Below are 21,025 nucleotides of genomic sequence, written 5' to 3' on the forward strand. Positions count from 1 at the left end.
TCCTATCTAGAATCCCTTTCAGTCTAGTAGCAATAACTTTAGTTGCTATCTTAACAGTAACATTGCACAGACTGATGGGTCTAAATTGATCAATGGTTTCAGGCTGGTTGCATTTAGGAATTAAACAAACATAAGTGGAGTTTATTTCCTTAGGCATGCTACCAGAAGAGAAAAGTTCAGAGACAAACTTACAAATATCTTCTTCTACCAAATCCCAATAATGTTGATAAAGGTGGGGGAGTATCGGGGCGGGGGATTTCAACGGAGATTTCCACCAATGCCCTTAATCTCCTCCTTTCTAGGAGGACTCATCAGATTTGTTATCTTCTTGAGTAACTTTTGGATCAATCAAGGAGAGAACACTGTTGAGGGATTCCTCATCAATACCGTTAGAGCAAAATATTTCTTTATATTTGGCCACTACTTCACCATAGATTTCATCTTCTGAACTTGACCATCTGCCACAACTCAATTTCAGCTTTGAGATTCGATTTCTGTTTCTTTTCTGAAGAGTGGAAGTCTGAAAAAATTTTGTGTTTCTATCCCCAGCCTTTAACCACAATTCTCTTGATTTCTGAGCCCACATCTCCTCCTCTTTCTTCAGTTCTATTTCCAGCAATTGATGTAATTTCCCCTCTTCTTCTTCATTTCCTTGTGAAGGCTGTTGAAGAACAACTTCCAGCTTCTTGAGAAGATGAGAAATTTTTGTCTGCACATGGCCAAAAGTGGTTCTGTTCCACTTAGAAAAACCTTTTTTGACATTTCCAGCCTTAGCCATTAACCTGCCTGCTGAATTAAGTCCTTCTTCAGCATACCAGGCTTGACTTGCTACCTTCCGACAATCTTGATGTTGAAACCACATTGATTCAAATCTAAAAGGCCTTACGCCGTTCCTTCCTCCCATAGTGTCAATCACAATAGGAAGGTGGTCAGAACCTATGATGGGATGAACCACCACTGCAGCTTCCCCAAACTGATTCCTCCACTCAGCATTGGCCACAGCTCTGTCCAATCTAATTCTGATGTTAGCTCCTCCTTTTCTTCTATTATTCCAAGTAAAAGTAGGACCAGTTGAACCTAGGTCCATGAAGGAGCAATCATTAAGCATTTCCTTGAAGTTGTCATTAGCATAGCTATTGTCATTTGATCCTCCTCTCTTCTCTTTCCAAGATATGAAAGAATTGAAGTCTCCAAAACACAACCACTGTCCCTTCCTGTTGCAAGCTATTCTTCTGAGATTATCCCATACCTCCTTTCTTTTATCTCTCTCAGGATCCCCATACACCATAGTGATGAAGAAAGGATTTGCACCATTAACAGAGACTTCAGCATCAATATATCTCTTGTTTGAGTCAATCACCTTCATGTATGTATCAGTCCCATATAGCACTGCTAAGCCACCAGCTTTCCCAATAGGCTCAACAGTAAACACATTATGAAGCTTCAGCTTTTTCCCCACCCTTCTCAGCTTCTCCAATTTGTTTTTTGTTTCCATTAGAAACACAATCTCAGGCTGAATTTTCTGTGAGAGGTTAATCGGCTTGAACTGTCAGTGTCCTCCCTACACCTTGACAGTTCCAACTCAAGATTTTCATAATTTCTTCTGGTGTTGATAACCCCCAACAACCAAGGGGTCTTCCTTTAAAAAAGGAAGGACAGTTGAGTGCAGTATCAGCCTCTGTTCATCAATATCAGAATGCTTCTCTTGCCCCTTCAATTCTTCTAAGTGGGCCTGTTTACTCTTTTTATTTATATGCTTGACAACTTTACCATTTGTAGGTCTGATGGTGTATGGCTGAGCTGAGCTTCTCCTCCTTGCCATCTTCTTCATATTTCTGCTTTCATTTCCCTTTTGAATACCACGTGGAATGAGGCTGCCATCGCATTGCTTCTCCTTCTGCTGAGTATTGTCCCCACATTCAACAATTGCTTTACTTAAATGCTGACTAGATTCCCCACTTCCTTTTATAGTGACATCAGCATATTCTTGTTGCATTTCCTCCTTGAAACTAGTCTGCTGAGCTTTAGTGAAATAACTTAAAAAATCCTCTTTACGGATTGGGTTTGGTTGATGTGAAGATAGATGTGTATGAGTAGTAGGTTGGTTAGGTTGGCTGGTAATGGAAATATTGGATAAAAGGGGCAGCAAAGTCAACAAGTTAGGTGAGTTTTCTTGAAGTTGTTGCAGCTGGTTTTGAAAAGCAGATAAGATTTGTACAGTAGATTGTTCATTGGGACCAGCAATTTTCAGAAGAGGAGTGTTAAAGTTGGAAGATCCAGCAGTATGGATCAAATTTGCAGGGTAATTGCTTAGGCCAGTATGTACATCTAGAGCTTGACTTTGGGGCACTGGAGTTCCAGAGATTACTGACATGCAAGGGATAACTTGTGGGACACTCATGTCAGTGGATGTGACAAGGCTAGAGGATGTAGGACTGGATAACAGGTTGTTGTTGTGTTTTGCAGGAGCTTCATTGGGGTTTGTAGCTACCGGATTCCGGTGGTTGGCCTGAGATGGTGGAGGTGGTTGAGGCATTTGGCTTGCAGAAAAATTAGTGGTAAGAATATTTGCTTCTTCCAGCATGCGGTGGCTAGGCACAAAAGCTCTAATGGAAGTATTGTAAGGAAGGGGAGGGAAGAGAGAACAAGTAGATACATTTCTGCAGTTGTGACTTACTTGATGATTTCGCTTGACTTGGAAGAACTCTTCACACTTGTTATCATTGTGTCCTAGAAGTCCACAGTAATAACAAAATGTAGGAAGTCTTTCATAGCTGACAGCAATGTGTATGGTTTCTCCATTTTTCCTTTTAAATCCAGTCTCTTTTCTGAGCTTCTTGTTGATCTCCACCTCTATTCTGCCTCGTAAGAAAGGTTTCTTCACCCCATCTCTACTACCCTGTATGAGCATCAACATAACAGGAACCCCAACTTTAGCAGCCAGCTTTTGACCCATTTCCATGTTGAGCATTTCTTTTGGAATTCCATAGAAGTGAACCCAGAATTCCTGCTTGTTAAAGTCCCATTTTTCTTCAGCATTCCAATGTTTTAGGACCAAGAGATTGCCTGAAACAGACCATGGAGATCCCTCAAGAACATTCTCAACATCTATGAGATGTTCAAAAGTAAACATGAATAAGTGAGAGCCTAGCTGCTCCACCTTGACCTCATGTAGTAGATTCCAAGCTTTAACCAAGGCTTCATTAACAGCTTGAACTCTAAAAGGTCTCCCTTCTAAGACCTTTCCAACTAAAGTGCATTCAGGATCAGCTTTAGGATACTCATCAGCAGGTAGATCTTCTACTGATATGTACCCATCATCTTCCTCTCTCTCTAGTGTTGGTCCATGGAAGCTGTAGGAAAAGCAGGGGGTTTGTGTCATATGGAATGACTTTTACTCAGTTACGGTAATTTCCTCAACCAACAGAGTAGCGGATACTGAAGTGATTACTGATTAGAATTTTAAATTTTATCTCACCTGTGTTAACAGTGATCCCGATAAAAGCCATAGGCTATTGGTATAGAACTACATCAAAGGTATAGGTGATGTGAGGAATGGAGCATGGACATAAGTAGACGACTTTAATTCACACTTGGTGTGGTCTGAGAAACAAGAGGGAAAACAATGTCGAACAAAGGAAGTTGTTGCATTCCAAGATGTCCTCAATCATTATAACCTATTAGACCTTAGTTTATATGGACCTGTACACACTTGGAATAATCGAAGAAGGGCGAACGAGAATATAAAAGTCCGGTTGGATAGAGCAGTTGCAAATGTTAAATGGCGCACTATGTTCGAATATGCAGCAGTGTTCATCAAGCTTGCCATAAAATATTATGACCATAAGCCTCTTGTATTGGATTAAGAAGGTGGGAAAGTGAAGGATAAGCGTCCTTTTCGATTCAAACAAATGTGGCTAAGGGACCCAATTTGTACGACTACACTTGAGCAACTCCTTCAAACTGGGTTTAGCAATATGTTTCAATCAAACAGCTCACACCGGTTTAATGGTCTAAACCACAATGTACCTGACAGGTTGTTTCTAGAAGCACAAACATTTTTTTTAGGCGTTGAATAAAACTTGCTTTTAGAAGCAAAAACATTTTCAATAGAATTCTAGCAAAGTTCTTATATTTAGAATGTCAAATTTCGAGAATACCCTTCTCTATATTCACCACACCCAATTTTTACGTCCATGCAACAACAAATATTGTGTCAAAACTGTTCGTTCAAATGAAATTCTTATAAATTCAATTTCCATTTGTTTGCAGCCAGTTTTTCCATTTTCTGAAGGAAGAAACAATATAAACTTCTTCATTTTTGGGTAAATTATCAAATGGGTTCTAAACAATGGAAAGGTACTAAAAGTAAATTCATCCTCGTTTATCGTAGCAATCAAATCTATATCTAGATTTCGAGTGACGATTTCACACCAAAAAATCAAAGTTCACACTCTTGTGGCATATCTGAAAAGACGATAAGGTCATTGTCAATCAACTACCTTCAAAAAACCATGAAAGGTCGTTATCAATAATCTGCAACCAAGACTTGAACAAACTATTATATGCTAGCCGTGCTGGATCTTCCTCTTCTTTAAACGACAAAGGGGCGTGGTTAGCAAAGCTCTATTCCGGCCGAGGGCCCTTTTGAGTCTTGCAAGTCTTTTTCTTTTGTAATTTTGCTTACAGAGTCTTGCAAGTCATGAATAAAAAACAAAGTTAAGTCATCAAGATTCTCCGTTTCACATAGTCGTGATTTTAGGAGGAAAAACAATAGAAAAGAGACCTTTCTCATGAATTCCCCATAACACGTTTTGTCTTTTGAATTGTTTGTTCATGAGTTGCAATCTAGCGAGACGACTATAAATTGCAGTGAGAAGATAATTATGTTAAGACTCTTCAGTTACATTAAACCTACTCGTCCATTAAAGAGTTTCTGCTTTGAATGATGGGTTTTTCTCTTTCTGTTTTGGCCGTTTTCAGTATTACTGTGGTTCTTTTTCTACTTACCTGGTGCAATACCTGCATGAGCTTTACAAATGAAACGGATCGGCTAGCCTTGCAAGCCTTCAAGGCTCATATAACCAGCGACCCTTTTCATGTTATGGATTCCTGGAATGACTCCACCTCCTATTGTGAATGGCCAGGCATTATATGTGGTGGTCCTATACATCCAAGTAGGGTGAGAGCCTTGCGTCTACCATCTAGCGGGTTGGTGGGATCAGTAGCTCCCGAAATAGGAAATCTCAGCTTCCTTCGAGAAATTTCATTGTACAACAACAGCTTCCATGGCGGAATCCCTCGTGAAGTAAGCTTTTTATCAGAGCTTCGTTATTTGTTGTTATACAATAATTCTTTTGAGGGGGAGATCCCACCTAACATATCACACTGCTCATACCTCATTGAATTCCATTTTGGTCACAATAATATTGTGGGGAAGATTCCGGAAGAAATCGGCTCATTGTCGAAGCTTCAATATTTTGTAGGCCAGTACAACAGATTGACAGGACAAATCCCAACTTCCTTTGGAAATCTTTCATCTCTCAATGTCATTGCTTTAACTTCTAATGAAATAAGTGGAAGTATTCCAGATGCCCTTGGCCAATTGACAAGATTAATGTTTCTCAGCTTTGCTGGAAATAAGTTGTCAGGTGCTATCCCTCCCACTCTATATAATATTTCTTCACTGTATAATTTTGATTTGGCATCTAATCAAGGTCTTCAAGGAAGTCTTCCACCTAGTTTAGGCTTCACTCTTCCAAGTCTAAAATGGCTTTCAATTGCTGAAAATCAATTCCATGGACCAATTCCAAATTCTCTATCCAATTTGTCAAAACTTGAAGTACTTTTAACCCAGGACAATCATCTTACAGGGAAAGTCACAATTAATTTTGGAGGCTTATCAAAGCTCACTCGGCTTGTTTTGGGTGCCAATCATTTGGGAAGTGGGGAGGTTGATGACTTAAAGTTTATAAACACATTGACCAACTGTAGTAGTTTAACATTATTGGAACTTGATGAAAATCAGTTTGGTGGTCGAATTCCCAATTCAATAGTAAACTTATCAACCCAATTGACAAATCTTCAGTTACCGAGTAATGAAATATATGGAGACATTCCAATGGGGATAGAGAACCTTGTAAGCTTACAAATCTTGGACCTATCCAATAATTTACTAGAAGGCAATATTTTGACCTCAATTGGGAGACTTCAAATGGTAGGTGAACTCTATCTCAGTGCCAACAGATTCAAAGGACCAATCCCATCTTCTCTTGGAAACATGACACTCTTGACCGTGCTTGATCTAAGTGATAATTGCTTGCAAGGAAAAATACCTTCAAGTATTGGAAATTTCAAATATTTGTCACGATTGGACCTTTCAAGTAACAATTTGAATGGTATCATCCCTAGAGAGTTATTTGATCTTTCCACACTAGTAAATCTAAGCCTGAGTAGAAATTCTTTCTTTGGTTCTTTACCTTCAGAAGTGGGTGGACTCATCAATCTTCAGTACCTAGATGTTTCAAGAAACATTTTGTCAGGGAAAATCCCTGGTACCCTTGGTTCTTGTGCAATTCTAGAGCACATGTTTATGGAGGATAACTTGTTTCAAGGATCTATTCCGTCGTCACTCAGTTCCTTAGGTGGTCTTCAGGATTTAGATTTATCACTCAACAACCTATCCAGCTTTATCCCCAAATATTTGGGCATGTTTAAGTTTCTGCAAAACTTAAATTTATCATGGAACCATCTAGAGGGTGAGGTACCAACAATTGGAGTCTTCAAAAATTTGAGTGCAATTTCTATCATTGGAAACGATAAACTTTGTGGAGGCATTGCAGAACTTCGATTGCAAAAATGCCAAACTCAGAAGTCAAAAGAAAAGGGCACGCCTCATATTTTAAAGCTGATAATCATCATATGTGGTTGTGTAGGCTTTCTATTCTTGGTTTTGACTGTTGTAATTTTATTCCGTACCTTCCGAAGAAGAAAAGGAATAAAGAAAAAATCCACCTTGTCATTGGTAGAGAGTCGTCATTTTAAGATCTCATATGGCCAACTCCTTAAAGCCACCAACGGATTTTCTTCTACAAATTTGATTGGAGTGGGAGGCTTTGGTTCTGTATACAAAGGAGTTATTGATGATGGGATTGTTGCAGTAAAGGTCCTCAACATCAGACAAAAAGGTGCTTCCAAGAGTTTCACGGCTGAATGTGAATCTTTAAGAAACATCCGTCATCACAATCTAGTAAGAATCTTAACTTCTTGCTCAAGTACAGATTTTGAAGGTAATGATTTCAAGGCCTTAGTGTATGAGTTTATGCCCAATGGAAGCTTGGAGATGTGGTTGCATCCAAATGCAAATGGTATACAAGAGGAACCAAGACAGTTAAACATTATTCAAAGATTGTGTATTGGAATTGATATAGCAACCGCATTGGATTATCTTCACCACTATTGTGGTACACAAATCACTCACTGTGATCTAAAGCCAAGTAATGTTCTTCTTGATGGTGACTTGACTGCGCATTTGGGTGATTTTGGGATATCAAGAATTCTTTCTAAAACCACTGATAGATCTCAAAATACGAGCTCACTTGGAATAAAAGGATCTATTGGATACATAGCACCAGGTATGCATGCACCTTTCATTTATTATAATTTCTTTTTGATTCTACCAAAACTTGTGATTTTGAGTCTCAGCTAACTTAAGACAACGAATCTAACATTGTTATTGCCCATTCCACTTTAAACATTAACTATCATTTCCCTATGAAAATAAGACAGAAATGCTGAAAAGGTATATATTAATTCTTAGTAGATCATTTTAGTCTCTTTATCTACAACAAAGTGTTGATCACTACAATCTTAATTTTTATTGTAAACAAATCGTACCATGAATGCCACAGACTGAAAATTAAGGTTTTTGCAAGAATTATGCTTTCAGTTTGTGTAGTATTTGTAGTTTTTCCTGTAAATGAACTAACGCAACACATGCCACATCAAAGTCATGAAAACAAGTTACCTGAAAATCACGTCTTCAGCATCCAATGGTCTCATGGATTTATATCCACAACTTCAGATGTCAGAGGAGAATGCATTCAATTCCTTGTATGAGCGCACAAGAATAAACTTGAAGATACCCTGACTTCTCCTTTGATGCAAATCATATTATGTACTTCTTTCTGTAGAGACCAATACATTTTGCTTAAGATCTCACAAATCATAAAAATACTAACTATGATGCATAAATTACAGAGTATGGTGCAGGTGCCAATGTTTCAACACATGGTGATGTTTATAGTTTTGGAATTCTCTTGTTAGAGATGTTCACTGCGAAGCAACCTACTCATGAAATGTTCAAAGAGGACTTCAATCTTCATTGCTGGTCTGAGATGGCTTTACATGATGAAGTGATGGTTGTCATCGACCCATTGCTTCTCCCCATGGAAGAAAGCAAAGAGACAAAATCAAGTATGAGCGACACCATTGAAGTTTGTAGATGCATGAGCGATATGATTCACGAGTGTCTTAATTCAATTATCAAAATTGGAGTTGCCTGCTCAACTGAATTACCATTGGATCGAATGGATATACATGACGTGGTCAAAGAGCTCCATTTGATTAAGGATATTTATCTTGGAGTTGGCAATCATCAATCTTGAGGTGGATGGTGCAAATCCTCATTTCCTCAAAAAGTTGAGTACTTGGTGTTCCTATTTGATGATTGTTGAACTTTTTTCTTCTATTTGAGTTATTATGCTATTAGTATTTGTACCCCCTTTAGGTTCTTCTTTTTAGTTATCAAAACGTTTCATAGTGCTCAACATAAAGATGTAAACTTCAGTTAATTAATTATTTTAAAAAGAGTTCTTTTTAGTTTTTCTATTATCTTCTATTTCAGCATGCTTAGATGCAGTATCTACTCTATAGATTATGATGATCCATGTGACCAATTAATTCTATTTAATCATTATATTAAATAGTTAATATAGGTTTCTATGTTTTTCATCAAACAATATTAGATACAAAAATCTTGAGAAATGGTTTCATATTAGAAAACAAAATTGGTAACAGAAAGAGGTTAAACTGAGCATTTCAAATAATATCATTGCCATTAAATGCATGCATATCATCACAATATTGTGTATTATTGTCTACATAATCGTCTGATGCATCATAAGAAGATATGACCAAAGCTATATATTTTTCAAGACAACAAATCTAAATTAAATTTCGTAAATGTTGTTCAATATTTATGTAATAGTAGGCTTTTCGATTTCTGGGTTGTTTGGATCGCTTAAATATATATGAATTCAAAGCCTAAGTGCTCGTCTTTTTAAAGTTTTTGTCTTTGGCTGCCATTGTTTACCTTTGAAATGGGTGAATGGTATCGCAAACCTGCAAGTGCAAGATACGATAACTTGGAGACATGGATTTGTAATCTTTGCAGAAACTCTGATTATTTTATGAAAAAGAGTTTCCATGTTTTCCTAATCTGCTACATAACATGTCAGGGTTTAAGGATACAAGATGTGATTCTATCAAGACCCTTCCATGCATGGTGTATTGAAACCTCCTTTTATGTTTTTCTCATCGATCGTTTCTATTTTTTTAGTTGCTTTAGAAGTAAAGGGAAATTTTACCAAAAAAAAGAGGGACGAGCTTATAACATTTTATATATAGGGTTCGGACATTTGGTACATTTGGTAGAACTTGTCAAGATTAGGTTAGGCCAGATCTCAATCAAGTAAACCCATCCCAAGTAATACTCGTAGATGACCATTAGTTCTAAGGATGTTTGATGTATTATGAAAGAAAATAATATTTTGAACTATATAATGTAAAGTAATGAATTAAATGAACACAAAGAAATGTTTATAAGTGTGATGTTGGTTGAAAATACTAATCATGTGAGGCATTTTAAAATTACATTTGTTTTTTTATTTTTTCTTCGTGATTTAGAACTATTTTATTCATTCATTATGCATGATTTTTTGTTGAAAACGTTTCAAGACACCCAAGATATATAATGGCAAAAAGCATAGATTTATCCCAAAACTATGCCAAATAGGCAATTACTCCACTTTTTTGTTAGAAATGTTAATTAATTAAAGAAATGACGAATATATTCCTAGTTGTATGATACTATTTTATAATATAAAATGATTAATGAAGAAGAATGATTTCATGGAGGACAAAATAAGAAGAAATATAACTTCAATTTTTTTAAAGACAATATCGTAAAGGCACAAGAGAGTAAGGTTAATATAGAAATATTAAATGATATAGAAATATTAAATTATCTAATCAAGATTTAATGGAATTTGCTAATAGAGTTCCAGTGTGAAAAATTAAAAGACAATTTAGGATATTTGTGCCAATTTGATATTTTTTGAAGGTGTCTGTACTTTTTACCAACTGTTTTGAAGTGTTTCAAGAAAGTTTTCTTTTTTATTTAAAAATACATTATGCATGACTGACGATAATAAATAATCAAGCAAAACCAATATAGATAATCACAATGTTTGTGGCTATTGTCTCGAGTTATTCTATGTATTTGGTATACTGGAGTAAATTGAAATACTACTAACTAATACGAAGAAAATCATAGGTAAATTTTTATTTCTAATTTCATAATAATATATACTAAATTAGACTATTTATTTTTAAAGAGTTGAATGATTATCCAAATCATTGGATTACAAAATTTTATATATTTTCAATATACATATAAGATGGTTCTCAACCTATTGTTTTTGTTGTGAGCTATAATTTTAAAATATTGTTATATTTAAATTAGTTGAATAAAGTTTCAATTTTACAATTTTAGAATAAAGTTGTATTGAAATTATTGTGGTACTAGGTTAATTTAATAAGAAGAGTTGGTGTTTATTGATATTATAATTTTGGTTAACAATTAGATATTTAACTTATCATATCTCCCATAAGTATTCCGTTTTATGTTATAATCACCTTCTGTGTTTCACAAGAATTAAAGAAAAACGTATCAATGTGAATCCTGGATGCTATTTTCTTTTTCTTTTCAAAGAATGAAAACCCCACTTTTACAAAATTCGTTCTTTTTTTATTTATTTTCTCAATTTTAATTTTTAAATCAAAGATCTTTACCCCAAAGAATATACAAGTCAAAGAATTTCTTTAATTCTTTTACATGTCATAATCAAATATAATTGGCATGTTCCAAGGGATTTCCTTTTTGTGTGGTTGCAAAGCCGTTCGGGTCCCCTGGGGAGATGATCCCGACTCCAGTAGGAACTTCTTTATTGTATGGTGATCCCGACTCGGGATTTCTTCCACCGATCTTGAAAGCGTCCCTTCCAAGTGAGTCAATAACGAGTCCATGACTCTAAGTCCCATCTGATTGGAATCCTTATCAAGAAGATCCGATCCACCTATAACGGGTCGGTGCAGCAAATCCACGACCCACCCTTCTTCCTGAAAAGTGAAAACCACGACTCTCCATAGTCCCTACCTTGGACTGGTGGTACCTTCCCGGTACTTTACCCGTAGCAGATCATGCTTGTTAAAAGGAAACTTGAAATATTCCAAACCTACCAAAGATAAAGCACTTCATATGAAAGGTGGTTAGTGAAACTATTGCCACAAATAAGGATCTATTCCACAAACATTATAGTCCTTCCCCGTTATGCTTTTTGTGTGCCTCTTATGTGGAATTTATTATGCATGCCATTGTGTTTTGTCCTTTTGCACAAATCCATTGGAAGGTTTCTCCACTTGGAATTGATGTATATGAATTCTCAGCCTATCAATCCATGACTAGATTAACTTTATACACTCCAAATATAAACACCCAAATGAATTGGAAATACTGGATACGATTTGGAGTACACTATGTTGGCTTATACAGAAAGCCCAAAATGGATTTGTTTTTAAAAGGAAACAACCTTCTTTAGAAGGATTAATGAATCGATTTTTGGCATTATATAGTGAAGTGCAATATGTAGATTTGAATATTTCACATGAAGAGCTTCGCCACACAATATCTAGCTCCAACTCACTAAATATTGAATACCATTTTCAGGTTTATGTGGATGGCACTTACGGAGGCATGCAAAGGTTTCCTCGAGCCGGACGGAGATTGGCCCTCGAGTGCAAAGGCAGAAGGGAGCTTGATTGCAAGACCCACCCGTTGAGCATGGACGAAAGTCGGCCTTAATGATCCAACGGAGACAAACAAAGTAAGAAAAGAGGACGAGGTTGTATTATTTGGTACTGGCATGAAGATTTCTTTGCAGCAAAGGCATCTTTTGGTCTTAGCATGTCCAAACCGCAGTGGAATTAGAGGCGATAAGGAGTCGTATTTTATTGACACAATCACTTCACATTACCAAGCTGGTTATTCTCAGAATGCAAAGGTGCAATTGAGACCCTCAATGGTTGGAGTCATTCCTTAGATTGGATATATTGTTGCATTGTTGATGATAATTTGAAGCTAAAGAATCATTTTAAGTCTATAGTTTTACCTTTTCTAGTAGGTCCAACAATACTTATGCAGATTTTATTTCTCGTGGGGCTAGAACCTTTAATATCTCTAGAATTTGGTGGAACAGCCCCCGTATTTTATGTTAAACAACTCTTTCACTGGCTCTAGGAATTTTCACCTAGAGAGCTTTATAAGCTTTGCTTTTGGACTGAAAGAAAAGAAGAGTTTTCTTAAGTAATTGGCACTTCACCATCCAATCAGCAACACTGTTTGATGTTCTTAGTTCTTAACAAACGGTGGTTTGGATCTAACGATTCATTCTATGAATTGTTTGGAACTGGTTCACAATATCATCCACAATCCATTGGACCTCCAAGAGTACCTGAGCCTGTTTGGTAGTGACAACCTTAATCAAGGATTCAGAACAGCAGGTTAACATACAAGGTGAAGAAAAAAGGACAATGGAAAGGAAAATACAAGAAAAAGGTTAGGACGATGTTATGTTTCCCTAATGTCTAGCTACATGTCAAACTTCAAACTCAAAATAGATATCCTGAAAATGGATCATCACAATATTTTGATGAATATGTGATTCAATCAAAGGGAAATCAAGATGAGCTGCCACAATTTCACAATGCGATTCTATACCGTCAACGATAAGGAGATGCTCCAAGAAGTGGTTCCATACTAGCCAAATGACGCTGCAGGAACTTGTACACAGATTCTGTGGTCACAGCTGCTATTCGAACAACAAAGCCTATTCCCTGCATAGATGGTAAACATTCACCAACACAGAAAGAACAAAGCCATGCTATCTTTAAGCAATTTTCGCCTACCTAGTTAGTTGGTTTAACCTGAAGATAAGCTCCCCAAACTACTATTGTAATGGATGGGAAGAAGTCTAATCCATATTAGTTCTCTAAATTTTTTACTAGTTTAATTGTTTTTCAACCTTTCTCCTAGTACTTCAAAACCATAATTCTACCTTCCAATAGTTACCAGAATCAACCTCGGTATTCAAAATAACTACTAATCCAAAATATAGTCCATCATCAAATAAATTATTGTTAATTCTTGGATACAGTGGAAGAAGGAAAGAGATAATCTAACAAGGCAAAGGACATGTAACAATCCAGGACCCTTGTAACACCCAAGAGTTAGAGAAGAAAGAAGAACTAGAAGAAGAAGAAGAAGAAACAGAGGTTTTGCAGCTCATAAGTTTAAGAAAGGCCTACAATGAGGTTGTGAAGTTTCCCTACCAGTTGGCAATAGCTTGGAAACCCAGCTATAACAGTACAATATCTACAAACCAAGAGGAGTATAGCTTGGAATGGCAGATGGTTCAAAAGAATCTATTAACTTCAAGACAAACTACAGTATTTCTCTCATTCATTTACAGGGATTCAAATTCTGCAGCAGATGTCATTGCTGAGCTCTACAGTAAGCATTAGAGTTCTTTTTTACTGGTTCATACCTGCAACTTCATGCATTGATGCATTCTTTAAGACAAGATAGGTATAGGTTCTCCTGGATTAAATGTTGTTTTCCCTACTTGGTTTTATAGAGATATTTATTAGAAACCTCTGTGACCACCTATTTCAGGTTAGACCTAAACATGGAAGTCCCCCCTCCCCCGCCTTACTAATCTTCAGGATGGGTTTACCTAACATCATGCGGTTCCAAAGTTGAAGAAAAAAAGTTGACAATGATAACAATGAACAAATAATAAGCCTTGAGAAACAGATTCTGACAGGGGAAATAAGCTTACCTTAGGACCAAAGGCACTGCAAGAAGCAATAAATGATGGTTTTGCTGGTGCCAGACCAGTATTAACTTTCATATTGTGCCGTGAGGTTGAGGAACAAACAGTAAAGCTCTCAGACATCATTCTCTTCACTTCATCTTGTATTTCATTTTGAATAGGCTTCAACTTGGGACTAAATCAACAGAAAACGAGGAAAGTCATTTACTTACCTTCACCATTCCTCATCTTAATGTGAAAAATGAAAAAGAAAGAAAGAGAGGAATAGCATCATGGAATAAGCTAGTTTCACAAAGATGAATATTTGGTGTAGGCAGATACTATACACAGTGAAATATTTACCCCAAGAATATGATCATTGCAACAACCTGGTAATCCTGCATTCGTTCAGCAATGCTGGTAATACTTCCTGCCTCTAGTAACACCTGTTCCATGAGATGATCTCTTTTAACTCAAAATAGGAAGCTTCAACTTAAAAGCCTGGAAGAACAGGTCTGTTATGCTGCAAAATTTAGGGGGGAAAAACTAATGCTGATAGATACTAACCATTCCTCTACTAGCAACAACAACTCCACATTTTTGTTATGTGCATTCATACTTGAGACAGTGATATGTAGACCCCATAGATAAAGCTGGGTCCATCGTCATGATATAATAGTGAGGTTGTGAAACTCCACTCTTGTTTAAACTTTACTATGTCGAAAAATGGAAGGCAGCCAGAAACCAATATAAAACGCACCCAGAAGCTCCCCCAACCCCCAACCCCACCAAAAAAAAAAAAAAAAGGAAATTAGAAATGCCACCCTTTTTTGTTGCTATTAGACTTCAAAGTCTAACTTGTAATGGTTTCTGCCAAAAGCAAGAGGTGAGGGACAACTTTCCTGTAAGTAGTTTTCCTAAGTTTGGCTTAACACTAGAAAGTCCTCCAAGTCTGAGAAAGGACATGAACATTGAGCAATCATAATCTCCAGGATCAATAGATGGATTCCACTTGTATTTATTGGCAACAGTGACAATGCCTAATAGATGCATGATTTAGCATACAGGCATAACATTTGAAAAAAACCATGTTTAACATAGTTGTTTCCCCCAAAATTAATCAAATACTGCACAAGCTAGTTCTTGTTTCAAGCTTTGACTGAAGCTAACAAGTTACAGAAATCCATTCTTACAGAGGACATTGAATTATAAGATGGCCTTGAAAGTGCACCAATAACTCCTTGATGGAACAGTTTGCTTACAATATTATAGTTGGTTTTACAATATACGAGCTCATATATATGCATAGCTTAGGCATTCTATCTAGTATGGCCTCAAATTGAGCTGACAGGAAGGCGAGGATCCATGTAACCATTTAGTTGGGAAAAGGCTTCTTATTGTTGTTCTTACAATACACGAGCTAGAACTTCATCTGAAGTTCTAGAATTAGCAAAGAGACGCATGAGACTGTTTGTGTAGCTGAGGCACACAGCGTATTTTCCTTTGTTCCCTAACATTTCAGTGGAAGTTCTGGACATTCTCAGCCAGACTGGTACCAATGACATATGGGGATCCAAAAATACAGCTTTGGTGGTATGCTTCAACTTGCTGGCTACTTTGGAAGCAAAGAACTAAATAAAAAAACATTAATGGCGGTGACAAGTCCCATAACCAGAATGACTATGTGATGCCAGAAGTAAATTGTCAAACAGTAGTTCCAATGGTCATTAAGAAAGGTGGTCCAGTATCATAATATACTAACCTTAAACTAATGCCATTGTCAATGAAATAAAATATCGTGACTTACATTGCAGACAATGGGAAGGGGTCTGTAGAACTTCAGATTCCTTTTTAGTCAGACTATCAGCTAACAAACGGTTGAGCAATCATTTTCTGTGATGGTGCCTCAACTGAGAACAAGAATATTGTCAAATGACTAAAATCATGTACGGAGTTTATACATGATGAAGAAGAAGCTTTCTTGCAGCAAGGAAACTTTTTTGCATGACTGTGTGCCATAACCAAAAGAGACTATATTTCCATGAGGCATTTTTGAACAAGTAAAGCATATGAATAGGTGACAAGTAATCATGCTTTCAGGTGAAAAAGGATCATGGATCTTCAACACAGTTAGACTTCTAAGTTTATATCTATTCTTTTAGATGTGATGAAACTCACAGAGGAGTTCATAAATGTAAGTACATTTTCAAAGAATAATATAAGTAAACTCTCTGGCAGCTGGCAGCTTCAAGCTTGGAAGTTATTTCCCTCCATGAGTCCAACATCAGCATGCCCCAAAGCGTGAAGGTGTACCAGAGTCCCAAGGACTTAAAAGAGAACATACAATCTGAATCTGACCTCTATCTCCATGCCTCGGCATATTGAGGGCTACAATTCAGCCTTTTGAACAAAGACTGAGAAACTTGATAAAGTGCACTGATGTGTGAAGTGTGCGCAAATTGACCTCCAAGCGACTGGGGAGTCTATTTCCAAGCCTCAACATATTGAGGACTACAATTCAGCCTTTTGAACAAAGACTGAGAAACTTGAAAAAGCTTTTTAGGAAAAGATTTAAACCATAAGGTCTTTTGCAAATAAGACTAAAACAAATAAAAAGATAAAGATAAATTTGCATTTATTGCAGGGTTGTTGATGGCCCTGATTATGATGTTCATTACCTCCAAATTTTCCTTAAATAAACCACCTCCTTGGTAGTTAAGTTTTACCATAATTTCCCTTCAAACTTAAAGTTCAAATTTGAGGTAACAACCATAACTCCCACCTTAACTTATCCAAACCTTCATAAATCCTATTTCAACCACCATAACTTCTACTTCAATAACTATAAGCACCATAACTTTCATCCAAATTTGAAATTCAAACACTATAACTGTCATAACTTGCATTTCAAATTTGAAATATGGTCCAGCTGTCACAATTGGTACATTTTACCACGACTGACCGGAAATTCTGTCACCAAACTTAATGACCAATTGTTGTGATGATCATTCATGGAAAAATGTGTCAATTACAATAGTTGGATCATCACTCAAATTTGAAATGCAAGTTAGGACAGTTATGGTGCTTGAATTTCAAATTCAAAATGGAGATCATAGAGGTTACGGTTGTTGAATTATAATTTCTGGTGGTTGAAGTAGGAGTCATGGTGGCTTGGGTAATTTGAAGTGGAAGTTATGGTGGTTGCCTCTGAATTCAAGTCTCAAGTTCGAAGGGAAGTTATGTTAGATAACTACCCAAGAGGTGGCCTATTTAAGGAAGATTCGAAGGGAAGGAACATCATTACTAAGGTCATCAATAACAACAAGCTTATCAACAACTCCGCAACAAATGCAGATTTATCATTTTCTTTTATTTGAGCTCTAGTCTTCTCTTTAGAAGACCTCATGGTTTCAGTCTTTTCCTAAAAGACCTCTACAAGTTTCTCAATCTTCTTTCAAAAAGTTAAATTGAAGTCCTCGATACACCAAGCATGGAGATGGACTCTGCAACAGCTCAGAGTTCAGATTTAGATTTGATGTTTTCTTTAAGTCCTCGGGACTCTGGCATGCCCATTGACTTCACCAAACTTGCAATTGGTTTGTTGTATGGGTCACTTACTAATTGTTGATTGGTTACTGTATTGGTCACTCATTAACAACACATTGCTGATCGTTAATGGTCAACTATACTGAAATTTGCAACTGAAGGGTATGAACAGAAGTATAGATAATAAAGGTTTCTAAGGAATGTCCTAGAGCATTTTGGTGATAAGTTTGGAGTCATTGAGCCAGGTCCACGTCTGGTTTCCTTGAATTTTGTATTAAACAGCTTAAATATTGATAATCTATTCAAACTATACCCATTTCAGAACACGGGGGTGGGGGGGAGGGGGCAAATCTTAAATGTGACATGATTAATGTGCAGTTGATAGGCAAATGCTGATAAGTACAATTGAGGGCATTACCGTATCAAGAAATAAAGGCTGATCTTCTTCCAAAAAAATTTGATTGGTGCTCTTGTAGAGTCCAAAATCCCAGTTTTCACCCCTTGCTTGGCGCCCACTGGTAATCCAATCAACAACGACCAAGCTAGAATCTGAAGCTACTCTGAAGACTTGCTTCTGGGAGTACCTTGCTGTTGAAAAGCAGGTTACAGGGTCGGGAATGACTGCCAAAAGAGCACTGCTTCCAATTCTAGCCTACTGCACGGCATAAGTTTGCCACTGTTAGTAGAGCCATTTATCCTAGAGACAAGACAACAACAAACTTTCCTGATTATACATGGATCTAACAACAACGCACAACGTAGCCTTTCCTCTGCCAAATCTAAGAACTTTAAATAGCCAAATTGACTACCATACAATTGGTTTCAGGAATTATTTTACCTCCAAAATTTGTTCAGAGCACTCAGATCCTGCTGATTTGTACACCTGCTAAGATGAAAGTAAAAAGCTAATAACTGAAACCAATAAACAATAAATCTAGGAAAATGCAACTAGAAAACCCACTTAGCAGTCAAAAGTACAGGGAACAGGGGATAGAGAAGCTCAAGGTTGAACCTTTGTGGAAGCTTGAGTTGTTAAAGCTGCAGTGCAACCATCTCCAACGATCAATTTGCATGAAATTGAATCCCCCTACACCCAGTAGAGTTACAAATTCAAGTAATTCAAAAACATAACAATAGGGAGGTGCCTCATGTACTAGGAATCAAACAGAGAGAAACATACAGAGACTATGCCCCCACCGTAAGTGAGGCTGTAAACCCAAACCGCATCAGCTGTTGAACAGGCTGCCTGAGATTCATCAAACCCAGAGAAATATGAGACGGGTTCGGAATCTTCTTTCCATTAGCTGAGAATCCTATCAGAAAATTGGGGGAATTGCTGCAAATTATAAGCGACATCAAAGAAATGGAAATCGATCTAACCTTATTGGGTACAATGAATTTGAGTGGATACTTTGAGAAGCATCGCGTGACTGTTGATTTGCCTCTGACTTTCTCCACTACCAGAATACCCGTCTCCATGACCAGAGCTTGAAGCTCCCACTGTTCACGAAACTGGTCGACCTGAGACTCAGAGTACTCTAATGACGTTGAGCGCTGTTACTGTGTCAGAGTACCGAACTAACCGGCACGCTACCAACCGAACCGGGAAGGATTGACCGAACCAATTGGGCCAGCCCCATTGTATGCTTAAATCTTGTTTATCTTTTTATTTTATTATTATTATTTTTTGTTTGGTAAACTGAAGAATGTTATTTTGGGTGAAATGTAAGAAAATTTTCAAGACATCCCAATAAAAAAACGCTTTTGATCTCTTAAATTTGTAAAAGTTTTCTTTTAAATCTGTTATGTCATAGTTAGATATTTTATAATAAAGATCCCTTGTGATTTTACAATGCTACTCTTAATAAAATAGAACCTTAAATTTTGATATTTTTCAGTTCCTTTTTACTCAGTTAGTTGTCATTTTATATTATAAAATAAAATATAAATTCTTACCAACAACTAATTGTTTTAAGGAAATAAAAGGTAATTATCAATTCAATATAATTTTAAAGTATTTATACTTTTTGTTAATTATCTATGATTTTTCTTAATTATTCTTGAAATGTTCTTCATATTTTTCCCCATATAAGAGAAACCCACTTTATAAAAAATACAAGTCAGGATTTGAACCCAAATAAGAATAATGAGCTTGTTCTTTGTGGACAAAGAAGAGAAAGTTTGGAACATATTGAGTAATGACCTTCCAAATTTTCCATTTCGTCGTAATGTGAAAATTGCACATGTTAAATAGAAGACAATCTACCATATCAACAGTAATAGAGATCTGCCCAAGATAGAGTAAAGCCAACGACATTCAGTTCTCAAAGAAAAGGCGCCCACCCCTTCTGTCTAATTGTCGAATTAATGACACACGGATGGATAGGATTATCATAATCGGATAGCAACGGATCACTTTTTAAACCATACTGATTTTGTTCAGCAATCTCTAAGAAAATGATTTCATTTAAGTCTTTTAATCCGATAGTCACATTGTTCTTGTGATGACGAGGATCCAAATTCAAAACAACCATATTAATTGTATGGTCGATTCTTTAGTCAAGAGGGCGATGTCTTTGGCAAGTAAGGACATCTTAGTGTGTTTCCTCCCCTTGATTTCTTGACCTTTGTAATCGAGATGTAGAGTGTTCATCTTGCCTTAGCTAGTGGTTTAATAATATTATAAAAAAAAAAAAAATTCAAAACAACCCGCTTCTGATATGACACGTCTTTAACTTAACTTTTCAGTCTGCAATATGAAACCCTTACCGTGTTGGTTGTGTTGGGGGCAAACCTGAATGTTCCTCGCATAAATACGCAGCAACTGTTGCCAGTGGTCGAGATCAAAATCTAAATTAATTCGATTGTCCATCTCGCTGGTTGTCAACCCAACGAGACAAATCCACGGTTCCTTTGTGGCTCAATATACATTTTGCGCATAAAAAAAATGTTGAACTCTAACCCTTTTTGATATTACACGTCCTGACTTTTTCAGTCTGCAACGTGGCTAAGATTCAAAGAACTCGACGAACAGTTGTCATGAATGCATCGTTGTTGCCTGACAGTTTCAGTACGTGTCACCTGGTACCCAGAATCTCCTTATACATTATAAGCTTCTTCTCATCTCCATCTTCATTCTTCAAGTCCTCTTTCAAAGAAGCGAAATTCCTCAAGTGATAGCCATGATGAGAAGGCTTAGTTGGTGCATCTTCTTGACCATGTTGGTCTTTCTTGCATCCGGTAACACTCTCTAACTCTCTCTCATCTCT

At 36.8% G+C, this 21,025-nt stretch overlaps 3 protein-coding genes across 4 annotated transcripts; 1 reads left to right on the forward strand and 2 right to left on the reverse strand.

The window, feature by feature from the left end:
- Window positions 1-298: 298 nt before the first annotated feature.
- LOC149005805 (uncharacterized) lies at window positions 299-1,495 on the reverse strand. The gene has a single exon (XM_089135996.1). The coding sequence runs from the start codon at window positions 1,493-1,495 to the stop codon at window positions 299-301; it is 1,197 nt and encodes a 398-aa protein (XP_088992122.1).
- A 3,453-nt stretch (window positions 1,496-4,948) lies between these two features.
- On the forward strand, window positions 4,949-8,763 carry LOC149005806 (uncharacterized). Its single transcript, XM_089168665.1, has 2 exons — window positions 4,949-7,634; window positions 8,260-8,763. The coding sequence occupies exons 1-2, from the start codon at window positions 4,949-4,951 to the stop codon at window positions 8,664-8,666; spliced, it is 3,093 nt and encodes a 1,030-aa protein (XP_089024791.1). The 3' UTR covers window positions 8,667-8,763.
- Window positions 8,764-12,219: 3,456 nt separating this feature from the next.
- URED (urease accessory protein D) lies at window positions 12,220-19,280 on the reverse strand. Of its 2 annotated transcripts, none has more exons than XM_089168667.1 (8): window positions 19,137-19,227; window positions 18,954-19,002; window positions 18,769-18,843; window positions 18,595-18,639; window positions 18,175-18,408; window positions 14,574-14,656; window positions 14,238-14,406; window positions 12,220-13,233 (listed from the first exon to the last, which is right to left on the reverse strand). In XM_089168667.1, exons 2-8 carry the CDS (start codon window positions 18,981-18,983, stop codon window positions 13,120-13,122), a joined length of 750 nt encoding a protein of 249 aa, XP_089024793.1. In that variant the 5' UTR covers window positions 18,984-19,002; window positions 19,137-19,227; the 3' UTR covers window positions 12,220-13,119. The 2 variants fall into 2 exon arrangements, with proteins under 2 accessions (XP_089024793.1, XP_089024792.1); XM_089168666.1 differs by having other exon boundaries at window positions 12,221-13,233; window positions 18,937-19,002; window positions 19,137-19,280.
- Between the last annotated feature and the right edge of the window lie 1,745 nt (window positions 19,281-21,025).

Source organism: Hakea prostrata, chromosome 9 (assembly GCF_041222555.1).
Source record: "Hakea prostrata isolate BN-2017 chromosome 9, UWA_Hpros_2, whole genome shotgun sequence".
NCBI lineage: Eukaryota > Viridiplantae > Streptophyta > Magnoliopsida > Proteales > Proteaceae > Hakea > Hakea prostrata.

Excerpts from the sequence above, each read along its gene's own strand:
- LOC149005805 (XM_089135996.1), bottom strand. The coding sequence starts at position 1,495 with ATGGAAACAAAAAACAAATTGGAGAAGCTGAGAAGGGTGGGGAAAAAG.
- LOC149005806 (XM_089168665.1), top strand. The coding sequence starts at position 4,949 with ATGGGTTTTTCTCTTTCTGTTTTGGCCGTTTTCAGTATTACTGTGGTT. Across the intron at positions 7,635-8,259 it reads TATTGGATACATAGCACCAG|AGTATGGTGCAGGTGCCAAT; the intron begins GTATGCATGCAC and ends CATAAATTACAG.
- URED (XM_089168666.1), bottom strand. The coding sequence starts at position 19,235 with ATGGAGACGGGTATTCTGGTAGTGGAGAAAGTCAGAGGCAAATCAACA. Across the intron at positions 18,844-18,936 it reads ACGGTGGGGGCATAGTCTCT|GGGGATTCAATTTCATGCAA; the intron begins GTATGTTTCTCT and ends TACTGGGTGTAG. Across the intron at positions 14,657-18,174 it reads AGCCTTTATTTCTTGATACG|GTGTTACTAGAGGCAGGAAG; the intron begins GTAATGCCCTCA and ends CTCATGGAACAG.